This window comes from Oncorhynchus masou, chromosome 5, assembly GCF_036934945.1.
Source record: "Oncorhynchus masou masou isolate Uvic2021 chromosome 5, UVic_Omas_1.1, whole genome shotgun sequence".
Lineage (NCBI taxonomy): Eukaryota > Metazoa > Chordata > Actinopteri > Salmoniformes > Salmonidae > Oncorhynchus > Oncorhynchus masou.
Window position 1 is genome coordinate 29195212 of NC_088216.1, and position 27208 is coordinate 29222419.

Sequence of the window (27208 nt, forward strand, 5' to 3'; positions counted from 1 at the left end):
ACACACATGTATATACCCACACACATGTATATACCCACACACATGTATATACCCACACACATGTATATACCCACACACACACCACAATTGTATATACCCACACACACACCACAATTGTATATACCCACACACACACCACAATTGTTTATACCCACACACACACCACAATTGTTTATACCCACACACACACACCACAATTGTTTATACCCACACACACACCACAATTGTATATACCCACACACACACCACAATTGTTTATACCCACACACACACCACAATTGTTTATACCCACACACACACCACAATTGTTTATACCCACACACACACCACAATTGTATATACCCACACACACACCACAATTGTTTATACCCACACACACCACAATTGTATATACCCACACACACACCACAATTGTATATACCCACACACACACCACAATTGTATATACCCACACACACACCACAATTGTATATACCCACACACACACCACAATTGTATATACCCACACACACAAAGTTCAATGAAGTTTTTCTTTGTTTTAATCTGTCAGCTTTCTCAGCACTTCTCTCATTCCTCCTTAGTCTTTAATCCCTCAATCTCTCTCGTGCAGGGACGACAAAGGGTAGGCGCCATTTGCACAGTACGGTGGCCAATACACATACACACACACATCCCCAAAGTGGAAATCAAAAATTCGATGCATTTTTAAGTGAGGAGAAGTCCAAATCCTCTTCACAATAAGATGCCACTAACACTTTGAGGGTAATTGTTTAAGGAAACCATTTGCCTTGTCTGACAGGTAATTTCAAGCTTATGTTGAGCAAAGTGCATAAAATACCGTAAACCTTATTATAATCTTGCAGCGTGATTTAATTTCAAATTATTCTTCAACAATGTGCGTTATGAGGAGGCGATAATTTAACTAGGGTTTAGTAAGCTGAGGAATACGTAAATAGACGCCTCTTCAGAACGCACAATGTTGAAGACAAGTTTCAAATTAAATCACACTTCCAGATAATAATTAAGCAATAAGGCCTGAGGAGGTGTGGTATATGGCCAATATACCACGGCTAAGGGCTGTTCTTATGCACGACGCAATGCAGAGTGCCTGGATACATGTAATAGTGCCAGACATGCACACAAACATATACAGTGGCATTGCTGTTATGATTTTAGTTGTCCTTGATGTCCTTTGTTTTTTTAGTTTTCTGTTGTTTTTTTTGCAATGTTGTTTTCTGTTGTCTTCTGTCTTTTTCTCTTTAGTTCATTTTCTTGGTTGATGCATTTGGGGGTTCTTAGGGGTGGGGAATGGAATTAATTGTATTTTTTGTAGTAATTAATTAATTATTTTTTCTTCTTGGGGGGAGACTGTCTGGGGGGGGGGATCAGCTGTTGGGGATCTGTGGGGGGGGGGGATCTTGGAGGGTTCGGGTTCATGTCTTCTGTCAACGTGCCCTTGAGCAGGGCATTGACCCTGGATGTGTGTGTCACTCTGAATGGGAGTCAGGTGGATGACTGGTGTGGTGTGGTTGTTGAGCGGCTTCACTGCAAGTATATCGTATGTTTCAGATATTCAATTAAAAAATAATAATAATAAAAAATGTAAAGTGCCTGGATACAGCACTTAGCCATGCTATATTGGCCATATACCACAAAACCCCCAAGGTGCCTTATTGCTATTATAAACTGGTTACCAATGTAATTAGACCAGTAAATGGTCATATTCTGTCATACCCGTGGTACACAGTCTGATATATCACGTCTTTTAGCCAAACAATATTCAGGGCTTGACCCACCTGGTGTATGTTAAGTTTTACACTTCGAAAATGTCGCCCTGTGACTAGCGCAGGACAGACCGGTAAGAGGCTGTCTGAGGGATTTACTTCAGTGTGACTAGACATAATGGAGTCATACATGGGAAATATTTCTGAGGGGTATACTTTTTCCTCTCATGTTGTTGTTCTGCTTTCTATAGTACTTTCTATAGTACTACCTCTCTCTCTGTCTGTCTGACATGGCTGTTATCATAACACAGTATATGACGGTAGAACAGATGCCAACATTATGAAAACCAATGTTATATGAAATTAAACAGCCCCGTCTCTGTCTCCCCCTCTGCCCAGGACCGGCTGTACTTTGTCATGGAGTATGTGAATGGGGGAGACCTCATGTACCACATCCAACAAGCGGGCAAGTTCAAAGAGCCACAGGCAGTGTAAGTTCCCCTTTCCCCTCGCTTTCACCTTTTATACTGAACAAAAATATAAACACAGCATGTAAAGTGTTGGTCCCATGTTTCTGCTCCCGAGTGGCGCTGCGGTCTAAGGCACTGCATCTCAGTGCAAGAGGCGTCACTACAGTCCCTGGTTCGATTCCAGGCCGTATAACATCCGGCCGCGATTGGGAGTCCCATAGGTCGGCGCACAATGGGCCCAGTGTCGTCTGGGTTTGGCCCGGGGTAGGCCGTTATTGTAAATAAGAATTTGTTCTTAACTGACTTGCCTAGTTAAATAGCTGAAATTAAAGATCCCAGAGAATTTTGTCATTTGTCTACCATAAGCCGTCTCCAACGTCGTTTTAGAGAATTTGGCAGTACATCCAACAGGCCTCACAACCGCAGACCACGTGTAACCACGGCAGCCCAGGACCTCCACAGCTGGCTCCTTCACCTGCGGGTCATCTGAGGAGGGGTGCCGAGGAGCATTTCTGTCTGTAATAAAGCCCTAATTCCAGTTGGCTGGGCCTGGCTCCCAAGTGGGTGGGCCTATATCCTCCAAGGCCCACCCATGGCTGTACCCCTGCCCAGTCATGTGAAATCTATAGATTAGGGCCTAATGAATTTATTTAAATTGACGGATTTCCTTCTATGAACTGTAACTAAGTAAAATCTTTGAAATTGTTGCATTTATATTTTTGGTCAGGGGGAATAAGAGTGTATGTGTGTGTGTGTGTGTGTGTGTGTGTAAAATATAAATAAATAGAGGGCTTGGAAGAGATAGGGGGAAGGGAGAAGAAGAGTAAAAACTAGACTGGGCACTGCAAAGAACGGAGGAGAAGGAGAAACGACAGCCTAGGTATAAGAATGAATAAATCTATCAGAATGTACCCAGTCTAGCTGAAGCACATTACAATCCTTCCTGTTGAAATGAATGGCTTCAGGGCTGCCTAACATGGAGCATGTCATTGCAGGTTCTATGCAGCAGAGATCTCTGTTGGCCTGTTCTTCCTGCACAAGAAAGGAATCATTTACAGGTGGGTCTTCTTCCAATGTATACCAATTGAGGCACTTTATCCCATTCTAGGATCAATGTTTACCGTACACTGTGTATTGTCAAAACAATAATTCATCAATTTAATAATATAAATGTAAGGAAGTAACAGGAGTGGTGTAGAAAAGGCCCTAATATACAATGGTCATCTTCATTTGGCCCTTGTCACATGATGCGGGTGTCTCCTGCAGGGATCTGAAGCTGGACAATGTGATGCTGGACTCGGAGGGCCACATTAAGATCGCTGATTTTGGCATGTGTAAAGAGAACATATACGAGGGAGTGACCACTCGCACCTTCTGTGGGACACCCGACTACATCGCCCCAGAGGTAGGAACAGGGGGAGTGTGTGTGGGGGGATGGAGTGGGGTGGTCATCTTTGTCATTGTCTGGCCTGCGCCCCCGTCTCCGTGGTAATTCAAATCCGAGTCGACGGCTCAGGATGCGCGCGCGCACACCGTGTCTACTGAACATTTTGAGTTAGAAAGATTACCGTGTCTACTGAACATTTTGAGTTAGAAAGATTACCGTGTCTACTGAACATTTTGAGTTAGAAAGATTACCGTGTCTACTGAACATTTTGAGTTAGAGAGCGTTTCACATAAGAATCTGCCCTTGATGCAACCAACCCAGTCAAGCATAGCCCATTGAGGGTCATCATATTGATTTCCTTCTGCTGAGACTGGGTGGACAAGCTGCGATGGTGAGGTGCACACACACACACACAGGGTGGTTGGGGCGGTGGGGAGCCCCTCTGCAAATGCACTGTCCAGCTCTCGCATCAGGGAATCCAGTCAGGCCCTCATAACTCCACGCGTTCTCTCTCTCTCTTTGACTTTGAGAGACTTGAGAGAGTAGAGGTTGATACGATGTTATTAGCTCCAATGAAGGGTTGGAAATGGACATTTACCAAAAAGTCTGATTTCTTAATTGAAGTGAAATTGTCCTCAACCTCATAATACGAGAATTTTTGCTTCCCCTATATGTGGGTTTCATTAATTTTGTCTTGCTGTTTTTGCAATGTGGAAGTTTGCTATCCTCTGTTTGTCGGTGTGTGTGTTCATGCACTTTAGTGTGTGTGTGAGAGTGTGCATGTATCTACACGCACCAGTGTGTGTGTCCGTGTACAGTGGCTTGTGAAAGTATTCACCCCCTTGGCATTTTTTCTATTTTGTTGCCTTATAACCTGGAATTAAAATATATTTTTTCTGCAAGTCTCTTGGGGTATGTCTCTATAAGCTTGGCACTTCTAGCCACTGGGATTTTTGCCCATTCTTCAAGGAAAAACTGCTCCAGCTCCTTCAAGCTGGATGGGTTCTGCTGGTGTACAGTAATCTTTAAGTCATACCACAGATTCTCAATTGGATTGAGTTTTGGGCTTTAACTAGGCCATTCCAAGACATTTAAATGTTTCCTCTTAAACCACAAGTGTTGCTTTAGCAGTATGCTTAAGGTCATTGTCCTGCTGGAAGGTGAACCTCCATCCCAGTTTCAAATCTCTGGAGGACTGAAAAATTTCCCTATATTTAGCGCCATCCATCATTCCTTCAATTCTGACCAGTTTCTCAGTCTCTGCTGATGGAAAACATCCCCACAGCATGATGCTGCCACCACCATGCTTCACTGTGGAGATGTTCTCGGGGTGATGAGGGGTGTTGGGTTTGCGCCAGACATAGCGTTTCCATGATGGCCAAAATGCTCAATTTTAGTCTCATCTGACCAGAGTACCTTCTTCCATATGTTTGGGGAATCTCCCACATGCCATTTTGCGAACACCAAATGTGTTTGCTTATTTTTTTCTTTAAGCAATGGCTTTTTTCTGCCCACTCTTCCCTAAAGCCCAGCTCTGTGGAGTGTACGGCTTAAAGTGGTCCTATGGACAGATAATCCAATCTCCGCTGTGGAGCGTTGCAGCTCCTTCAGGGTTATCTTTGGTCTCTTTGTTGCCTCTCTAATTAATGCCCTCCTTGTCTGGTCTGTGAGTTTTGGTGGGCGGCCCTCTCTTGGCAGGTTTGTTGTGGTGCCATATTCTTTCCATGATTTAATAATGGATTTAATGGTGCTCCGTGGGATGTTCAAAGTTTCATATTTTTTTATAACCCAACCCTGATCTGTGTGTCCTGCACAAAGTAGATGTCCTAACTGACTTGCCAAAACTATAGTTTGTTAACAAGAAATTTGTGGAGTGGTTAAAAAACGAGTTTTAATGACTTGTATGTAAACTTCCGACTTCAACTGTATACTGAGATCATGTGACACTTAGATTGAACACCGGTGGACTTTATTTAACTAATTATGTGACTTCTGAAGGTAATTGATTGCACCAGATCTTATTTAGGGGCTTCATAGCAAAGGGGGTGAATACATATGCACGCACCATTTTTCTTTTTTTCTTTTTCTTTTTTTTACAATTTTTCCATTTCACTTCACCAATCTGGACTATTTTGTTTATGTCAGCTACATGAAATCCAAATAGAAATTACAGGTTGTAATGGAACAAAATAGGAAAAACACCAAGGGGGATGAGTACTTTTGCAAGGCACTGTATCTACACGCACCAGTGTGTCTCTCCATGTCCGTGTATCTACACGCACCAGTGTGTCTCTCCATGTCCGTGTATCTACACGCACCAGTGTGTCTCAATGTCCGTGTATCTACACGCACCAGTGTGTCTCTCCATGTCCGTGTATCTACACGCACCAGTGTGTCTCCATGTCCGTGTATCTACACGCACCAGTGTGTCTCTCCATGTCCGTGTATCTACACGCACCAGTGTGTCTCCATGTCCGTGTATCTACATGTGTATCTACACGTGTGTGTATCTACACGCACCAGTGTGTCTCCATGTCCGTGTATCTACACGCACCATGTGTCCGTGTATCTACACGCACCAGTGTGTATCTACACGCACCAGTGTGTATCTATCCCAAAGTGTGCATGTGTGTTGGTCATCTACACGCACCAGTGTGGTCTCTGTATGCTAATGTCCGTGTATCTACACGCACCAGTGTGTATCTACACGCACCAGTGTGTATCTACACGCACCAGTGTGTATCTACACGCACCAGTGTGTCATCTTACGCCGCACCAGTGTGTGCATTGCTCTACTTCTCTCTCTCTCCGTGTCCTCTGCATCTACACGCACCAGTGTGTGTCCCCTGTGCATATCTGGGAAAAGCAGTGCACTATGGGAGGGAATACTCTTCCGTGTACTGTAGGTGTGTGATGCAGCCTACTGAGGAATACGTTGGTCACTGTATGCTAATGGGAGGAGACTGGGAGGGGGAGAGGCAGAGAGAGCCTCTCATAGGGAGAGGGCGACTTGGGAGGGAGAGGGCGGGCGACTGGGAGGGAGAGGGCGGGCAGGACCCCCATGGGAGGGAGAGGGCGGGCGACTGGAAAAACAGCTCACTGGGAGGGAGAGGGCGGTCCCTGGGAGGGAGAGGCGACTGGGAGGAGAGGGCACTGGGAGGGAGAGGGCGGGCGACTCTGGGAGGGAGAGGGCTCTGGGAGGGAGAGGGCTTTGGGAGGGAGAGGGAGGGCGACTGGGAGGGAGAGGGAGGGCGACCTGGGAGGGAGAGGGAGGGCGACTCACACCACATGGGAGGGAGAGGGCGACTGGGAGGGGGAGAGGGCGGGCGACTGGGAGGGAGAGGGCGCGACTGGGAGGGAGAGGGCACACTGGGAGGGAGAGGGAGGGCACACACTGGGAGGGAGAGGGCGGGCGACTGGGAGGGAGAGGGCATTGGGAGGGAGAGGGCGACTGGGAGGAGAGGGCTACTGGGAGGGAGAGGGAGGGCGACTGGGAGGGAGGGCGGGCGACTGGGAGGGAGAGGGCGGGCGACTGGGAGGGAGAGGGCTCTGGGAGGGAGAGGGAGGGCTCTTTGGGAGGGAGAGGGCCACTCTTTAGGGAGAGGGAGGGCCTCTCACCCTGACCTGGGACACTAGGCACTGGGAGGGAGAGGGAGGGCCATGGGAGGGAGGCTGGGACTGGGAGGGGGAGGGCGACTGGGAGGGGAGAGGGGGCGACTGGGAGGGAGAGGAAGGGCGACTGGGAGGAGAGGGAGGGCGACTGGGAGGGAGAGGGCCCAAAGAGGGAGGGCGGCACCCGACTGGGAGGGAGAGGGCGGGGCGACTGGGAGGAGAGGGAGGGCGACTTCCTCGACTGGGAGGGAGAGGGCGGGCGACTGGGAGCCCGACTGGGAGGGAGAGGGCGGGCGACTGGGAGGGAGAGGGAGGGCGACTGGGCGACTTGGGAGGGAGAGGGCGGGCGACTGGGAGGGAGAGGGCACTGGGAGGGAGAGGGCAGGGAGGGAGAGGCGGGCGACTGGGAGGGAGAGGGCGACTAGGGAGAGGGAGGGCGACTAAAGGGAACTGGGAGGGAGAGGGCGGGCGACTGGGAGGGAGAGGGAGGGCGACTGGGAGGGAGAGGGAGGGCGACTGGGAGGGAGAGGAAGGGCTGGGAGGGAGAGGGAGGGCGACTGGGAGGGAGAGGGCAGCGACTGGGAGGGAGAGGGAGGGCGACTGGGATCAATCGACTGGGAGGGAGAGAGGGCGACTACGTGGGAGGGAGAGGGAGGAGGGCGACTGGGAGGGAGAGGGCACTGGGAGGGAGAGGGCGGGCGACTGGGAGGGAGAGGGAGGGCGATGGGAGGGAGAGGGAGGGCGACTGGGAGGGATGGGAGAATGGGAGGGAGAGGGCGACTGGGAGGGAGAGGGAGGGCGACTGGGACCAGGGTAACTGGGAAGCCTGGGAGGAGAGGCGACTGAGATGGGAGGGAGAGGGGAGATGGGAGGGGGAGGGCGACTGGGAGGGAGAGGGAGGGCGACTGGGAGGGAGGCAGAGGGAGAGCGACTGGGAGGGAGAGGGCGGGCGACTGGGAGGGAGAGGGAGGGCGACTGGGAGGGAGAGGAGGCGACTGGGAGGGAGAGGGAGGGCGACTGGGAGGGAGAGGGAGGGCGACTGGGAGGGAGAGGGAGGGCGACTGGGAGGGAGAGGGCGGGCGACTGGGAGGGAGAGGGAGGGCGACTAGGAGGGAGAGGGAGGGCGACTGGGAGGGAGAGGGCGGGCGACTGGGAGGGAGAGGGAGGGCGACTGGGAGGGAGAGGGAGGGCGACTGGGAGGGAGAGGGGGCGACTGGGAGGAGAGGGAGGCGACTGGGAGGGAGAGAGGGCGGGCGACTGGGAGGGAGAGGGCGGGCGACTGGGAGGGAGAGGGCGACTGGGAGGGAGAGGGCGACTGGGAGGGAGAGGGAGGGCGACTGGGAGGGAGAGGGAGGGCGACTGGGAGGGAGAGGGCGACTGGGAGGGAGAGGCGGGCGACTGGGAGGGAGAGGGCGACTGGGAGGGAGAGGGAGGGCGACTGGGAGGGAGAGGGCGACTGGGAGGGAGAGGGCGACTGGGAGGGAGAGGGCGACTGGGAGGGAGAGGGCGACTGGGAGGGAGGGAGGGCGACTGGGAGGGAGAGGGAGGGCGACTGGGAGGGAGAGGGAGGGCGACTGGGAGGGAGAGGAAGGGCGACTGGGAGGGAGAGGGAGGGCGACTGGGAGGGAGAGGGCGACTGGGAGGGAGAGGGAGGGCGACTGGGAGGGAGAGGGCGACGGAGGGAGAGGGAGGGCGACTGGGAGGGAGAGGGAGGGCGACTGGGAGGGAGAGGGCGGGCGACTGGGAGGGAGAGGGAGGGACTGGGAGGGAGAGGGAGGGGCGACTGGGAGGGAGAGGGCGACTGGGAGGGGGAGGGAGAGGGAGGGCGACTGGGAGGGAGAGGGAGGGCGACTGGGAGGGAGAGGGAGGGCGACTGGGAGGGAGAGAGGCGACTGGGAGGAGAGGAAGGGCTGGGAGGGAGAGGGCTTTAGGGAGCTGGGAGGGAGAGGGCGACTGGGAGGGAGAGGGAGGGCGACTGGGAGGGAGAGGGGGCGACTGGGAGGGAGAGGGCGACTGGGAGGGAGAGGGAGGGCGACTGGGAGGGAGAGGGCGACTGGGAGAGGGCGGGCGACTGGGAGGGAGAGGGCGACTGGGAGAGAGAGAGAGAAGCTGCTTTAGAGCTGTCTTTGGATTGTCCTCTGGCTCCTTGTTTTGGCTTCAACAACTTCACTCCCTATTTTTAGGTTTTGTGCAATTAGTGGTTGCGGTGACAGATGTTTTCAGATCAGAGCAATTCGTTTCTGTGTTCAATCCTCTGTGTTGACAGAGGAAGAAGTCGTGAGAGGAGAGAGCGAGAAACTGCCCAAGTACATTTTTGCACTTTGTCAGTGTGCACTAAACTCAGCTTGACCTCCCATTTTGCCTCGCTCCTCAAAGCCTTTAGCGATAGCAGCTAACATTAGCCAAGACGGAGACCCTTCAACTGCTCTGCCATGCACTGAGTAGCAGTTGCCCTACAGATCTAGCTTATCTTGCCCATAACCTAACCCCAACCATTAGAGGCAAGTTGACGAAGGTGTAACTCAAAATACTTTACAGGTGCAAGAAAATGCTTTATTCTCTTGTAAGATTCAGTTTGATAAATTAACTGATAACAAAATCCATTCTAACACCAAATAATTATAAACAGCAGGGCTAGAGCCAGCTCGAAAGCCTTCAGCCTATCCATTCAACAGTGTGACGCTGTTTGAATGAACACCATCAATCCAGGTATGCAGTCAGGCTACTATACTGACTAGTCAAATACATTCACTTCAAAACCTAGCAACAGACGTACAACTTATGGCTTAATGTCCAGTACTCAACGTGATACACGCCACTTCAACACGAATCCAGTGACACTGAGGTGGGCCGACCTCACTTCAACCTGCTGTTATGTTGTTCCTGAGATCAGGCTGAGGGTGTGTTCTGTAGTGTTTAGTAGTTGTCTTGTGTCCGTAGTGTCTGTGCACAGGGTTCTATTGAGAGGCGGTAGTAGTGGAGGAAGCCTTGAGAAGCTATGAGTGATCCAGAACTGTCACGTAGCATTAGGCCTGCCGGGAGACATCCACCGCAGCTCAGATGGACACAACAGCACTCTCACTCGCGCACACAGTACGTTACATTGGGTGATCTGGCCATAGGCCTCTATGGAGTGTGGGAAATGAAAGAAAACAACACGAGAAAGTGGAGCGACAGGTCATCAGAGTGTGTGTCCCTATCACATTCATTATGATGCCAAACCAGAGAAGAGACTGACTGGGACACACACGTGCAATCATTCATGTACACAGATACAGACTGCATTCACACAAACACACTCAGTCAGTCTCACAGACAGACAGACAGAGACCGACACACACACACACACACTTAACTCAAATTAGTATTCTCACAGAAAACCCTACACACACTTCGCCATGCAGTGCTGTGCATGGAGTTGAAGGGCACCATTTACCCTGTGTCATTATGACAGGCGACAAGCAAGGACAGCGGTGTCACGTTGGTGCTCGCTGCAGTATGGCCTGAAACAAATCTAAATACCTATCTGTCAGCATTACCTCGTTATTCTCTCTCTGTCTCTCTGTCTCTGTGCCTGTTTTAATTGCAAACAGAATGGAAAGAAAAAAATAGAGTCGTAGCAACCTTTTTACAGTAACCTAGCATTGCCATAATTCCCATCAACGGACCTTTGCGTCATAGAGTACATAGGTATTTGAGTGAGTAAATAGCAAAGAGTTAGCTTCTGAGTAAATGGCTAAGCGTTAGCTACTGAGTAAATGGCTAAGCGTTAGCTACTGAGTAAATGGCTAAGAGTTAGCTACTGAGTAAATGGCTAAGCGTTAGCTACTGAGTAAATGGCTAAGCGTTAGCTACTGAGTAAATGGCTAAGCGTTAGCTACTGAGTAAATGGCTGAGCGTTAGCTACTGAGTAAATGGCTGAGCGTTAGCTACTGAGTAAATGGCTGAGCGTTAGCTACTGAGTAAATGGCTGAGCGTTAGCTACTGAGTAAATGGCTGAGCGTTAGCTACTGAGTAAATGGCTGAGCGTTAGCTACTGAGTAAATGGCTGAGCGTTAGCTACTGAGTAAATGGCTGAGCGTTAGCTACTGAGTAAATGGCTGAGCGTTAGCTACTGAGTAAATGGCTGAGCGTTAGCTACTGAGTAAATGGCTGAGCGTTAGCTACTGAGTAAATGGCTGAGCGTTAGCTACTGAGTAAATGGCTGAGCGTTAGCTACTGAGTAAATGGCTGAGCGTTAGCTACTGAGTAAATGGCTGAGCGTTAGCTACTGAGTAAATGGCTGAGCGTTAGCTACTGAGTAAATAGCAGAATGCCATTGAAGGTACTGAAGTTGTAGCTGTTGTCATCATCATAGATCTATGAGTACCGAGGGGCATGTAGACCTGGTCTCCTACCTCAAGCATCAACACAAGCCCATTAGATCCATTATCTGCAAGGTCACCAGATGCGTGATCTGCAGTGGCAGCAATACGTTCCCTGTTCTTACGCAGGAAAACGTACCCAGGGTTGGCTCCAAATGCATTGCAATAGAAGGTGACGTGGAAGAGTCCTCTCATTGGTGCTGTGAAGATACCTAGGGCAAATGAGGAGCTTTTAGATATCACGTCTACAAAAAACATTTACAGTATATTCAAGTATATTATGGTTTAGTGCATCACATTACCTGTGGTGGGTTTATAGAGGTTGCCAACGTTTGTGAAGAACTTTTTGTAGACCAGGGTCGTTTCAGTGTTAAAAGGTCCTACAGTATGATCCCAGCCTTTGTTCCCAGTGCTGCAGAGAAGGCCACCATAGGTCTGTCTGTGAATGATATGAGAGTACACACTCCATGACAATCTATTTGACAGTTGACTTCCAATTAAGTTTTTCCTGACCATGTGATCTGAGGGTCATATGTTTTTTCCTAAATCTGCACTACTGGTGATTTTAAATGCCTTTATTGGTGACTGTTTTGAGTAAATCTGAATATATTGTCAAAGCTAGTGTAGGTATTCTCTAGTGGTTGAACCTTTGCCATGTTTATCTATGCATGACAAGTTTTACAATGCAATATGGCCGCATTATACACTGCTCAAAAAAATTAAGGGAACACTTAAACAACACAATGTAATTCCAAGTCAATCACACTTCTGTGAAATCAAACTGTCCACTTAGGAAGCAACACTGATTGACAATAAATTTCACATGCTGCTGTGCAAATGGAATAGACAACAGGTGGAAATTATAGGCAATTAGCAAGACACCCCCAATAAAGGAGTGGTTCTGCAGGTGGTGACCACAGACCACTTCTCAGTTCCTATGCTTCCTTGCTGATGTTTTGGTCACTTTTGAATGCTGGCGGTGCTTCCACTCTAGCGGTAGCTTGAGACGGAGTCTACAACCCACACAAGTGGCTCAGGTAGTGCAGCTCATCCAGGATGGCACATCAATGCGAGCTGTGGCAAGAAGGTTTGCTGTGTCTGTCAGCATAGTGTCCAGAGCATGGAGGCGCTACCAGGAGACAGGCCAGTACATCAGGAGACGTGGAGGAGGCCGTAGGAGGGCAACAACCCAGCAGCAGGGCTGCTACCTCCACCTTTGTGCAAGGAGGAGCAGGAGGAGCACTGCCAGAACCCTGCAAAATGACCTCCAGCAGGCCACAAATGTAAATGCGTCTGCTCAAACGGTCAGAAACAGACTCCATGAGGGTGGTATGAGGGCCCGACGTCCACAGGTGGGGGTTGTGCTTACAGCCCAACACCGTGCAGGACATTTGGCATTTGCCAGAGAACACCAAGATTGGCAAATTCACCACTGGCGCCCTGTGGTCTTCACAGATGAAAGCAGGTTCACACTGAGCACATGTGACAGACGTGACAGAGTCTGGAGACGCCGTGGAGAACGTTCTGCTGCCTGCAACATCCTCCAGCATGACAGGTTTGGCGGTGGGTCAGTCATGGTGTGGGGTGGCATCACTTTGGGGGGCCGCACAGCCCTCCATGTGATCGCCAGAGGTAGCCTGACTGCCATTAGGTACCGAGATGAGATCCTCAGACCCCTTGTGAGACCATATGCTGGTGCGGTTGGCCCTGGGTTCCTCCTAATGCAAGACAATGCTGGACCTCATGTGGCTGGAGTGTGTCAGCAGTTCCTGCAAGAGGAAGGCATTGATGCTATGGACTGGCCCACCCGTTCCCCAGACCTGAATCCAATTGAGCACATCTGGGACATCATGTCTCGCTCCATCCACCAACGCCACGTTGCACCACAGACTGTCCAGGAGTTGGCGGATGCTTTAGTCCAGGTCTGGGAGGAGATACCCCAGGAGACCATCCGCCACCTCATCAGGAGGATGCCCAGGTGTTGTAGGGAGGTCATACAGGCAGGTGGAGGCCACACACACTACTGAGCCTAATTTTGACTTGTTTTAAGGACATTACATCAAAGTTGGATCAGCCTGTAGTGTGGTTTTCCACTTTAATTTTGAGTGACTCCAAATCCAGACCTCCATGGGTTGATACATTTGATTTCTATTGATAATTTTTGTGTGATTTTTGTCAGCACGTTCAACTATGTTAAGAAAAAAGTATTTAATAAGAATATTTCATTCATTCAGATCTAGGATGGTTATTTTAGTGTTCCCTTTATTTTTTTGAGCCGTGTATATCATTTTGTGCACGAATGGAATGTTCCCAGGAGGACTTTGTTCCAATTCAACGTGGCTACCTTTCAATCATGTTCAAGTGCTTAAGAAACGTCAAAGGTTATGGATTGACGTGACCTGCTTCTATTACCACTATTTCAGTTTGGGTATATGTCTCACAAAACTATTGTCTCTCTTCACAGTACCGTATGAGTCGTGTGTTTGGGTTTCAGATATTTCATCTGTGCCTGGTTGAGCATTCCTTGCTTTAATAAACTAATAGAAACAGTCCCCAAATTGCACTCCAAGCAGACTTAAGCGAACGCTCAAAATATGATAAAATGTTTATTTAAGGATGTGATCCCAGGTCTGGTGTTTACCTCAAGGAGTATGTGAGCGCCTGTAAATCATTCTTTCAAGATAACCTTCTCATTCAGGTCATGTTTTTTCTCTCCCAATCCTGTAACCCATGATAAATATATTGAAGAAGGACATAAAGCTATGAGCAACAGCAAATGTTTTGCCAGACCTCGAAAGTGCACTCTGCAGTACACCCGAGAACATGAATAACAACATACACCACAGAATAGGCTACATGTACAATGTGATAGTAACAATGAATCAGCATAAAATGCATAAAACAGCATCACACGTTGCTGTTGGTTTGTGTACAGTAAATTCAGGATGGAAGCTGCAGGGTTATTATGCGTGTCATTCTGTAAACATCACAGATGTACTAAACCGATATAGATTTTTTAAAATAAACAGTGTTAATCTTGTCCATTAAATTTTTTTTTCCTATTGCATGTAGCTGGATCTGTCAATCAGATGGTGTGGAACTTATCCGCATACAGAATATACTGGGCAAAGAGCAGAATGCCAGTGAAGGTGCTGAGGTTGCGGTCATTTTCTACCCAGATCCCTGAGTTGGCTTCAAGGCACACCTAGACCTGATCTCCCTCCTCAAGCATCAGTACAGCCCCGTTAGATGCATTGTCTGAACCATCACTAGATGTTATGGTATCTGCCGTACCAACATGAACAGAAATGCTCCATATGTATGGCAATAGAAGGTGAAGTGGTAGAGTCCTCTCACTGGTGCCATACCTGTAGCGAAGGAGCTTAATAAATGGTTTATAAATATACAGATTTTGATCAATCATTACTATTATCAATAGTTTACTGATGGTATTGCTTAACAAAAGTGTTTTGTTTTGTTATTATCAGCACAATGTAAATAGTGATATTCTAATGTAAGAAGATTCAGGACACACCAGATTTGGGGTCAATTCAGAATTTAGTTGTGAATTGCTCTTTAATTTGAATTAATTCACCATTTGAATTGGAATTGGACACACCCCACAGGAAAGTATTTTGATATTTTAATCAAATTAAGTCAAATTAAATGCAATGCAGTTCAATTAAACTCAAATGGCGAATGTACTCTACACATCACTGTACACGTTTACATTTTTTCATCAATTATAGATGGTTTCCAGTTATAGGTTACAGTAAATTAGGAATTGGCAAATCTATACAGTACATTGCCCAGGAAATATATGCATTCCCTGTTGCAATGGTAAATGTATAGATCTAGGAAGAAAATAAGCTAAAACTTTCAAAAGTGAATTGTCACTTTAACCTTTTTCTGTAATGTTATTGTTTGTGCTTCACATTACCGGTTTGGGGGATTGTAGGCGTTGCTGATGTTGGCGATGACCTTCCCGTACACCAAAGTAGTTTGTGTTGAACGGTCCTTTTGTTGCTTCCGGAACCATCCTCTGTCAGTGCAGCTGAGAATGCCACTCTTGGTCTTTCTGTGAAGACAACGATTACACATTCTTAGGTACATTATGATGAGGTCTTAATGCATTACAAGATGCTTCTAATGAATCAGAGTCATTGGGCCTGTCCGAATACCAATGCTCGTTTTATAGTATGTGAAACTTCAGAAATTGTAAGATGATTTGAAATGCCATGGTGTCATATTCAGCGTTTCATATATTATGACTTGACAGCACACTTGAGGAAGAGAATAATCTTATCAGACCCATGTGCATTTGGCAATAGCCGATAATCAGAAGAGGGAAGTGCTGTTCCAAAATGAACGAGTGGCGCGAACAGACGCGATTGTGCATTTAGATGGCGCCTTCTCAATATGGACGAGCCTAGTATGTTGTTGCTTACTGCATACATTTTTTACTGAACCGTATGTTCTAAATAGTATGTAGTATGGTTCGTACATTTAGTACCCAGTGCCACATAATAAGTGATTTATAAGACGTGATAAGGGCTCTCATACATCCTTTTGAACAAGTAGTAATACGTTATAACTCTGTTTTCCTTGATTCATTTTCCTTAATTCATCAAGCTGGTTTCCTGTATTTCTCAGTCTGGTTCTCAGCTCCTCTTCCTGGACCCTACTGGTACTGTCTGGCCTCCATAGTTTCCATTTAGTCTTGGTTTGGATCAGCTCAACTGTCTGCTCGACCAGCATCTCTTTCAGCATAGTGTGGAAGGCAGGTGGTGTGATAGCTTTGTCTCGCTGTTGCTTATTGACAACCGCTCCACCTTCATGTCCACTGTCTGACTGACACAGTGCCCCAGACAGGCAGTAGCACAACCATGTCAGCTGCAGAACTATAATGGTCTTCATTCTCAATATGGACTATTGAGTCGTTTTGTCTCCTGTGTAATTTCTGATCCCTGGCCCAGGGGTTTGTAAGCATGTATCCATCTGAAACATTACCTAAGATAGACCTGATGTACACTACTGGTCAAACGTTTGGACACACCTACTCATTCAAGGGTTTTTCTTTATTTTTACCATGTTCTACATTGTAGAATAATATTGAAGACATCAAAACTATGAAATAGCACATATGGAATCGTATAGTAACCAAAAAAGTGTTAACAAATCAAAATATATTTTATATTTTAAGATTCTTCAAATAGCCACCCTTTGCCTTGATGACAGCTGTCCACACTCTTGGCTTTCTCTCAACCAGAAAAACCCTTGAATGATTAGGTGTTATAGAAATTTTGACCGGTAGTGTAGCTCATGGAGAAAGGTTGATATACTCATGGAATCAATTTTGACCTGTTCAGTTTAGTTTGAGACTGAGTATAGCCTGGTAAGCCAAAAAGACAGGACGACAAACAGAAAACAAGCCAATATTGTATTTACTGTTAGGGAAACGGGTTAAAGTCTTGCTTGTGTGCTCACGTATGTGTAAGAGAGGGATGACTGTTTGAGTTTTTGTGATTGCCAGCCAGTGTAGGAGTATGTGCGTATGTGTGTGCATTGATTTTGTTTGTGTGTCCAGCTCTCTAAAGCCCGAAGGTAAGTGGCTTGCGTGCCATGACGGCACAGTGCAGAGCCAGAGGTGCCTTTCAGGGCTCTCAAGGGTCAGGCGGAGGTCAGGTTTTACACAGAAAAATTCACAGGGCAATGTGGAGAAGAACTGCTCTCACATATCACACCTTACCGTGTGATGGTGGGGATAAAAGGTGTGTGTGTGTGTGCGTGTGTACGTGCGTGCGTGTGCGCGTGTGATAGAGAGCGGAAGATAGAGGAGAGTGTTTGTGGGTGCTTGTTAGAATTTTTGACAGAGACTGAAGTTAAACACCAACTACATTAGCAGCGTAACTCCGATCAGCTCATTAAAGCTTCACATTACTCATTCATAATCACTGCATATCATCATCTGTTATGCATATGTATACCTGCTCGTAGGAGTTTAACCTACATGATATACTTACTTACGTCAGGTGTATTAAGGCGTGACAACCATCTTTGTTTACGTTGAACTGTGCCGTGCCTCTTCAAATAAGATCACACGCAAATACACACTCTCCTTACACACATACAAAGACACATACACGCAAAGACACCCTCTCCTTATACTGTGCGTGAAAAACAAAGCGCTGACCTCTTTCCCCACCTCATCTCCATGACATAATGGCCTATCTTTTATTGATGATCTTCCTCTGGCAATCCCTCATGTTGATGTATTGATGCACTCGTTTTGTTGGACACGTCCTCTGAAAATAAGTTCCCGTTTGCTACACTTTCCAACATGACCCAGGAAGACACTCGTGTTTTCCTTCTGATACTCAAGGCACCTCTTCATCTTCATTTCCGCCGGTAGCCTATTAGTTGTGCAGCTGCTTCTCCCCTAGCACTGTTGGGGCTTCAGGTGTCTTGTTCTCTGCTTCCATCATCTGTTCAATGAAAGTCCCTTTATGTGCACATGCATGCATAATGTGTTCTTGCATGCGTGGGGCGTACTTACCCCAGCTGTTATTGCACAAGTAGAGATACGCTACCCACCACTTCACAAAACGATAACATTGTCTCCCTCCATTTGTTTAGCATCAGTGAATTCTCCAATGGACGTCACAACAGTACTTTGCTTTGCATCAATGGATTTTCCCTCCACAACATAGCAGTACTTCGCTCCGGCAAGGCTGTCTCATGTCTTCATTAGAATGGATCCAATGATAAGCTAGGGGGATACAACAGCAGATGGTGAAACTGGTTGACAGGATGTGCCTGCTCTCTCAGTGATGAACCAGGTTCCCTCTAGAAGAGGATGCTAATTGCTAATAAGAGCTAGATTGACTGGTGGGGCGTGTGTGGAAGGCATGTGTCTCTGGCTCTCTTGGGTACTGTCAGTTAGCAATAGACATATCGTGACGACAATGTGAGGCTAGTGTGTGTGTGTGTGTGTGTGTGTGTGTGTGTGTGTGTGTGTGTGTGTGTGTGTGCATATGAATGTGTTACATTAGCTGATGCAGAGTGTGGTATGAGACTAAACATTTTTTTTAAATATGTGTGTGCCTGTCTCTTTGTCTGTAATGTGTATATACTTTGCCAGCATTTCACCTTCTGTGAACATGTACATTGTCTTATCTAATCCCATGTAACTCTTTTCATCCCTCTCTCGCTCTCTCTCTTCTGTCTGTCTCTCCCTCCCTCCTTCCCCAGATTATTGCATACCAGCCATACGGGCTATCAGTGGATTGGTGGGCATATGGAGTGCTGCTCTACGAAATGTTGGCAGGACAGGTGAGTGTGCCCCCCAGCTTTCTCTACTAGAGGTCGACCAATTGTGGTTTTTCAACGTCGATACCGATTTATTGGAGTACCAAAAAAAGCCAAAACCGGTTAATCGTCCGATTTTTATATATATATTTGTAATAATGACAATTACAACAATACTGAATGAACACTTATTTTAACTTAGGGTAGGGGGCACTATTTTCAGTTCCAGATTAAAAGGATGCCCAAAGTTAACTGCCTGTTACTCAGGCCCAGAAGATTTGGTAGATTTGGATAGAAAACACTCTAAAGTTTCTAAAACTGTTAAATTGTCATCTGTGAGTATAACAGAACTAATGTGGCAGGCGAAGCCCCGAGGACAAATCACCCCCCCCCCCCCCCACACACCAAAAAATTCAGCTTACCACTATTTTCAATGGCATGTATTTTAATAATAAGGCCTCCCAGATTGCAGTTCCTAGGGCTTCCACTAGATGTCAACAGTCTTTAGAAAGAGTTTCAGGCTAAAAGCACGTTCTTTCTTATTTATCTCTGGTATTGAACATTGTATTCTCTGTCTTAAATTGTATCATTTATTTGTTTATTAGTAAAGTTTATTAGTAACTGAGCTGCCAACCGCCACTCAGTAAGACTGCTCTATCAAATCATATACTTTTATATTATGATATAATTATAATATAATAAACACAGAAATAAGAGTCTTTGGTCATTAATATGGTCAAATCCGGAAACTATCATTTAGAAAACAAAACGTTTATTCTTTCAGTGAAATACAGAACCGTTCCATATTTTATTGAACAGGTGGCAACCCTATGTCTAAATATTGCTGTTACATAATTATGTCATAATTATGTAAAATTCTGGCAAATTAGTTCGCAACGAGCCAGGCGGCCCACACTGCTGCATATACCCTGACTGCATGCAATGAGCGCAAGAGAAGTGACACAGTTTCCCTAGTTAATAATGCCTGCTAACATGAATTTCTTTTAACTAAATATGCAGGTTTAAAAATATATATACTTCTGTGTATTGATTTTAAGAAAGGCATTGATGTTTATGGTTAGGTACAGTCGTGCAACGATTGTGCCTTTTTCGCGAATGTGAATTTGTTAAATAATCCCCCGTTTGGTGAAGTAGGCTGTGATTCGATGATAAATTAACAGGCACCGCATTGATTATATGCAATGCCGGACAAGCTAGTCAACCTAGTAATATCATCAACCATGTGTAGTTAACTAGTGATTATGTGAAGATTGATTGTTTTTATAAGATACGTTTTTAATGCTAGCTAGCAACTTACCTTGGCTCTTTGCTGCACTCGCGTAACAGGTGGTCAGCCTGCCACACATTTTCCTTGTGGAATGCAATGTATTCGGCTTCCAAAAATGCCGATTACCGATTGTTATGAAAACTTGAAATCAGCCCTAATTTAATCGGCCATGCTGATTAATCGGTCGACCTCAACACTGTATATGACATGAGTATAATTGATATGGAAATGTGAAGTGCACATTTGGACTCCTGTGTTTGCCTTGCTTGTATGATATCAAAGCGGTATTTACTATAATCCTCATGTCTCATCATTCAAAATACATAGTCCTCTTAATTTACAGCATTTCCCTCACTCAGACAACAGAACATTTGCTAAAGTTCCCCAACTATCTGGAGGGAGGGTGGCACCTTCTTGTCTTGCGAGGTGCTCAGGTTCATAACGGCTGTCACTCAAAACACATACAGCGCTGTGAAGGGCAGAGCCAGAGCTCTGACGTCATGTATAGCATTTTACTGTACAGCCACTGTGTTCCAATCTGGGATTTTCAACCTGTGTATGAGTATGAGGGTAAAGGATTAACAGATGCTTTTCGGTTGTTTCCATAACCGTCCCAACCATCAGTAAGGGCAACTCAAAAATATATTTAGTTGACTGGCTACGCTATCGAATACTCTGAGTGAGCATCCGAAATGGTATTCCCTATATAGTGTACTACTTTTGACCAGAGCCCTACTACCAGTGGAGGCTTGTGGGAGGAGCTATAGGAGGATGGGCTAATTGTAATGGATGGAATGGTATTAATGGAACGGAGTCAAACGTGATATCCATGATGTGTTTGATACCATTCCATTAATTCCATTCCAGCCATTCTAATGAGCAGATCCTCCTATAGCTCCTCCCACCAGCCTACACTGTACACTACATAGGGTATAGCCATATAGGGCGCCATTTGAGATGCGGCCAGTGCTAACTCCCTGCTGCTCTGTTCAGTAAGGGTGATGGGTTTGTTTGCTCCCTGTGTGTTTGGGGCCCCAGTGGCCAGGAGCTTCATCTCGTCACGTTCACTGGGCAGAAACAGATGGCGTGATGGATGAGCAGCAGCCCAGCCATATACTAAGGGAAGGCCCTGGGGCAACTTTGGTTTTTATACCCTTTTACAGTACACACTCACAGGCCAAAAGTAGTTCCTTTGGCCTATATGACCTCAGGATTGTAGGGACGTGGGTCGACTGTGTGGGTGAGAGGTGTGTGTGTGTTTCCCCCTCAAGAGGGTGTTCAGTGCAGTGTACTGTGTATCAGATAAAGAGAGCAGAAAGCAGCCTCGGTATCTCTTGCCAAAGGGTTTAGTCTAGTGGAAATTAAAAATATTACATTTATGATGTGTCACAGTGCACACATTATGGTTCATAATGATAGTAATAGCTGGACCATCAAGTCCATTTCCCTCCCAGCTGGCAACTTTTGTATGGAACTTGTTTCTTTCACTCTCTATGGTCTAGACCTCTTTCGTTGATTTTTATCTTCCGTTTCGTAAACGTTTTGTATTTTTCTCTCGCTCGCTCACTCGTAACAAGCCACTATAACAACCCTTATTCAGTTGTATTACTGGACTGAGAAAGAGTAGAATATACACACATACAATGGATTTGAGCAGGTGCTTTGGTACCGAAGTCTGAATGTTCATCAGCAAAGACAGTTCTTCCATGTGTGTTTTTATGACAATGTTTGGAACTTTAGACCACTGAAGGGTTAACCAGCTTAGTTCATGTTTATTCTGTTTATTCCGATAATGCCTCTGGTAACAACCTTTTTGACTTATCCCCCCCTTAATACTTTGTTCAAATTAGCCTTGGAATCCCCTTGATGCAGAAATGAAAACAGCAAGCGAGTGTCGGACACAATCACCACAGCACACAATGTCAAATTGGTGTTTTTCAAAGAAAATGTTTCCCTTTTTCTGCCAAGCTTGTTTTAAGCAGTCCTGTGAGGCCAGCTTTTCTGGCTGTTTGTGTAGCCAGCATTACATTTCTACTTGTCTTTGTTCTCCTAAAATTCCATTAAAGCTGACTTTTTATACAGTTGACTGACATCTGCATTACAGACTCTGCTGAGTTGCGGACTGGGCCCTGTTTAGAAATGACCCCTGAAAAATAGCTATGACATTAAGATACTAGATAGATTATCATGAATTTACTCGTTTGATTGAAGGTGAAGGTCAAAATGACTGATAAGACATAATATTTGAGGTCATTACAGATGTACTACACATTCTGATGTTAACATTTACATAATATTGTCAACATATTTACAACATGTGCATAACATTTGCAAACTATTTACATGTATATAAAATACTCAACCCATTTACAACATGTATATAACATTCTCAACCTATTTACAAAATGTATAAAACATTCCCAGCATATTTACAAAATGTATATAACATTCTCAACATATTTACAACATGCATATAACATTCTATGCATATAACGTTCGATATAACGTGTTGTTCCGCAGCCCCCATTTGATGGTGAGGACGAGGACGAGCTCTTTCAGTCCATCATGGAACACAACGTGTCTTTCCCCAAGCAAATGTCCAAAGAGGCCGTGTCCATCTGCAAAGGGGTGAGTACGACCTTTGACCCTAAGAACCCTTTGAACCTCAGCCCCTCTCATAGAAATAGAATTACTAGAATGGAAATTCCCATTGAAGTCAATGTCATTATATTTCTATGGCCCCATATGCCTTCACACCCTGCCCCACAACCATCACCCTTAAACCCATGGTCTTCCCCACTCCCCTTTGAAGCTAGTCTCTCACCCCTTCTCTCGTCATCTGTCATCAATAACACTTAGTCCCATACCCACTGTGACCTCGGTCCAATTATTAACACTTCATGAAGTCAACCTTTTGAAGCCGTCTTTACAATGACCTTTATGAAGACACTATCCATTAGCATGTACAGTAGGAAGAGCAAGAAGTGATACATCGATAGAATCTATGTCGATAAATATGACTGACTTTGACATGTGACCTTTAGACTGGAAGTTTTTGTCGTTGAAGGATCTATCATTGTAGTCTATAGGCACGGGGGTTACTACCTACATAGCTAAGGGCATACTGTTGTATAAGGTAGGAAGTGGATTCAAAACAAGCGGGATTGGAGAAGCACAGTGAGGAGTTATGGATGTGTGTACCTCACCCCTACGCCGTCTGCACTCTTTGAAGGTCCTTTAGATCAAATAGTGACTGTTACAGGTGCGTAGGTTTCAAAATAGGAGAACAAGGAGAGATGACTTAAAAGCTTAAAGCTAATATTTCCTTATTTTTGACAGTGTGTGGGTCTCCATCTCTCCTAGTACCCACCTGTGTGCATATATTGGACTGCAGCCATATTGTGCCAAAAACAAATTAAAGGAGGAGACAGAGGGAGACACATAGGGAAAGGTGTGCATGTGTAAGAGAGGAGAGGTGAAGGCACTAATAACACGAGCAGGAGGAGAGAAGGAACGTTCCGGGGCTGAGCCGAGTCAATGAACTGTGTGATAACACACTGGTGTCCACACCTCCCCACTTCAACCCTCAGAGCTCACACATCCTCTCTGCCTCTCCTTCTATCTAGCAAACTCTCTATCCCTTTCTCTCACTCTCCCCCTTTCTCACACTACCACCACTTTCTAACAACTGTCTCTGCAATCTGTCTGCCCCTCAACTTCTCTGCAAACCCTCTCTCTCGCTCTCTTTGTCTCCGACCTCTTTCGTATCGCTCTCTCCTCAAAAAAAATTATGATTCTACATCTGTAGTATTTAGGTTGCAGCAGAAATGTCCTACAGCGTTTTACCTCAAATCCATCCATCTATCCCAAATGGCACCCTATTCCATTTGTAGTGCACTACTTTTGACCAGGGCCCATAGTGAAGAGAGTGAGGTCCCTCCATTGTTTCTGCAGATGGGGGATTTGCTTTGATCCAATGCTCTGCCTTTGTGGACGGGCCATCCTCTAAGGCTCGCATGAATAAAAGGTCTCGGGGAGGTGTGTGCGCGTGCGTATGTGTGTTCTAGCAAGGAGAGAACACTGAGAACCTGGTCATGATCCCTTAGCTCACCAGCCATAGACAAACACAGACTCATTCTCAGGCCGCTTTTGGGCCTCAAGTTTACGTTTTGAAGGTGAAGTCAAGCAAAGCAGACAGGATTCCGTTTGCAGCGTACAAGGGTTCCCTTTTCACGTGTAGGGGAACAGCATGAGCTGTGAACACAACCCTAACAAATTACTTTTTCCTTTTCACCAGCTGTGACACACACACACACGTGTCTAAGTCACAATTCTGTGGCTGCCACCGACAGACGACAGGAGTAGATAGAGGGACTGGTTGTTATTTTTGGCGTTGTTACATTACCCAGCATGCTTTGCTGCCATCACCCCACCGCTATGTCACTGCAATTTTTGAGGAGAGGAGAGGAGAGGTGTGAAGGCGCTCTAGCCAAGCTTTTCTCATTACTCTCCCTGGCCTCTTCACACTGCAGCTGGGATGAGTTTTCTGCACCTTTAGACCAGCTAGGATTACTCACTCACACACACACACGTTCAGACTCACCTCAAACTCCCTTCCAAAGACTGTGAAATGACGAATGGGATAGAACATCGGGACTGGGCTGACGACTGGGTTCAGGAGAATCACAGAGAGAGTCATGGTTTGGTGAGTGAGTGTTGGGCTAGAGGCCTGAGCAAATGTAGCTTAAGGTTTATGGAGTTCGATAAGTATCTGGATTCGTTTTACTCCCCTATGCTATCCTACAGTATATTCCACTATACCCAGATGCTATGTTGCTGCCAAAAGTTCAGAGTTTCAAACTAAAAATAAATTGCAGTGGATATCACTCTTCCACCCAAGACTGAGACTCTGGTCAAAAGTAGTGCACCACATATGGAATAGGGTGCAATTTTGGACGCGTCCAGGAATACATTTTTTCAATGTCAACACATGATTGTTTTTCTGTTATGATACTGTACTGTACCTGCAAGGCTGGCTCTGCAACCAATGTCACCCCCTGCTGATGTAACGCACGCCCACTGACAGACGTCCTCCTAATGAGCGTTATGTTCCAATGTAGGTGGGCAACTTTCTAATAGGACTATCTTAAGTCCTCGCACGGTGTTGAGAAACTGAAAGAAAGAAAGAGAGAGAGGAAAAAAAGAGCTAGAAATCGTGTTCAACTAGGATTGTAAACTGCTGTAAAAATATACTGTGTCCGTAAAATGTATATAGTATGTATAAGCTGGAAGTAGAATCCTATAAGTGTTGCTGTCCGTTAGTATACTCCAATTAGGGGAGGGATGGTAGGGTTAGGGGAAATAATAAAGGAAAATATATATTTTTTAAAATGAATATACAGTCACAGTCAAAAGTTTTAGAACTCCTACTCATTCCAGGGTTTTTCTTTCTTTATTTTTTACTGTTTTCTACATTGTAGAATAAACGTGAAGTCATCAAAACTATGAAATAACACACATGGAATCATGTAGTAACCAAAGAGTGTTACTTTTTACAAATATATTTTATATTTGAGGTTCTTCAAAGTAGCCACCCTTTGCACACTCTTGGCATTCTCTCAACCAGCTTCATGAGGTAGTCACCTGGAATGCATTACATTTAACAGGTGTGCCTTGTTAACTTAATTTGTGGATATTTTTTTCCTTATTACGTTTGAGCCAATCAGTTGTGTTGTGACAATGGTATACAGAAGATAGCCCTATTTGGTAAAAGACCAAGTCCATATTATGGTAAGAACATCTCAAATAAGCAAAGAGAAATGACAGTCCATCATTACTTTAAGACAAGAACGTCGGTCAATCCGGAAAATGTCAAGAACTTTTTGCAGTCGCAAAAACCATCAAGTGCGATGATGAAACTGTCTCTCATGAGGACCGCCACAGGAAATGAAGACCCAGAGTTACCTCTGCTTTCAGATGATTAGTTCATTAGAGTTACCAGCCTCAGAAATTGCAGCCCAAATAAATGCTTCACGGAGTTCAAGTAACACACACATCTCAACATCAACTGTTCAGAGGAGACTGCATGAATCAGGCCTTCATGGTCGAATTGCTCCAAAGAAACCACTACTAAAGTACACCAATAAGAAGAAGAGACGTGCTTGGGCTAAGAAACCCATGCAATGGACATTAAACCGGTGGAAATCTGTCCTTTTGGTCTGAGTCCAAATTTGAGATTTTTGTTTCCAGCCGTCGTGTCTTTGTGAGAAGCAGACTAGCTGAACACCTCCAGGCTGTGTAAGGACTATTTGAACAAGGAGAGTGATGGAAAGTTGCATCAGATGCCCTGCAATCACAATCACCCGACAATTACCCGACCTCAAGCCAATTGGGATGAGTTGGACCGCAGAGTGAAGGAAAAGCAGCCAACAAGTGCTCAGCATATGAGGGAACTTCTTCAAGACTGTTGGGAAAGTATTCCAGGTGAAGCTGGTTTAGAGAATGCAAAAAAGTGTGCAAAGCTGTCATCAAGGCAAAGGGTGGCTACTTTAAAAAATATAAAATATATTTAGAATTGTTTAACATTTTTGGGGAGTTACTACATTATTCCATATGTGTTATTTCATAGTTTTGATGTCTTCATTATTATTCTACAATGTAGAAAATTTTATAAATAAAGAAAATAATTTGGAATGTGTAGGTGTGTCCAAACCTTAGACTGGTACTGTATAAAAAAAGTACATTGTTTTCCTTTTTTTATCATATATAATACAGTTGAAGTCGGAACTTTACATACACCTTAGGTTGGAGTCATTAAAACTAGTTTTGCCAAGTCGATTAGGACATCTACTTTGAGCATGACACAAGTCATTTTTTGAACAATTGTTTACAGACAGATTAATTCACTGTATCACAATTCCAGTGGGTCAGAAGTTTACATACACTAAGTTGACTGTGCCTTTAAACAGCTTGGAAAATTCCAGAAAATTGTCATAGCTTTAGAAGCTTCTGATAACCTAATTGACATAATTTGAGTCAATTGGAGGTGTACCTGT

The 27208-nt window shown here is 45.6% G+C and overlaps 1 protein-coding gene across 1 annotated transcript in view; it reads left to right on the forward strand.

Annotated features, from left to right (window-relative positions):
- LOC135539360 (protein kinase C alpha type) overlaps positions 1 to 27208 on the forward strand; it is a 204167-nt gene that overhangs the window by 157083 nt on the left and 19876 nt on the right. The window contains exons 11-15 of the mRNA XM_064965190.1: positions 2124 to 2215; positions 3190 to 3252; positions 3461 to 3599; positions 18809 to 18889; positions 22674 to 22781. Coding sequence (XP_064821262.1) covers positions 2124 to 2215; positions 3190 to 3252; positions 3461 to 3599; positions 18809 to 18889; positions 22674 to 22781 — 483 coding nt within the window. The remainder of the gene's footprint in view (positions 1 to 2123; positions 2216 to 3189; positions 3253 to 3460; positions 3600 to 18808; positions 18890 to 22673; positions 22782 to 27208) is intronic.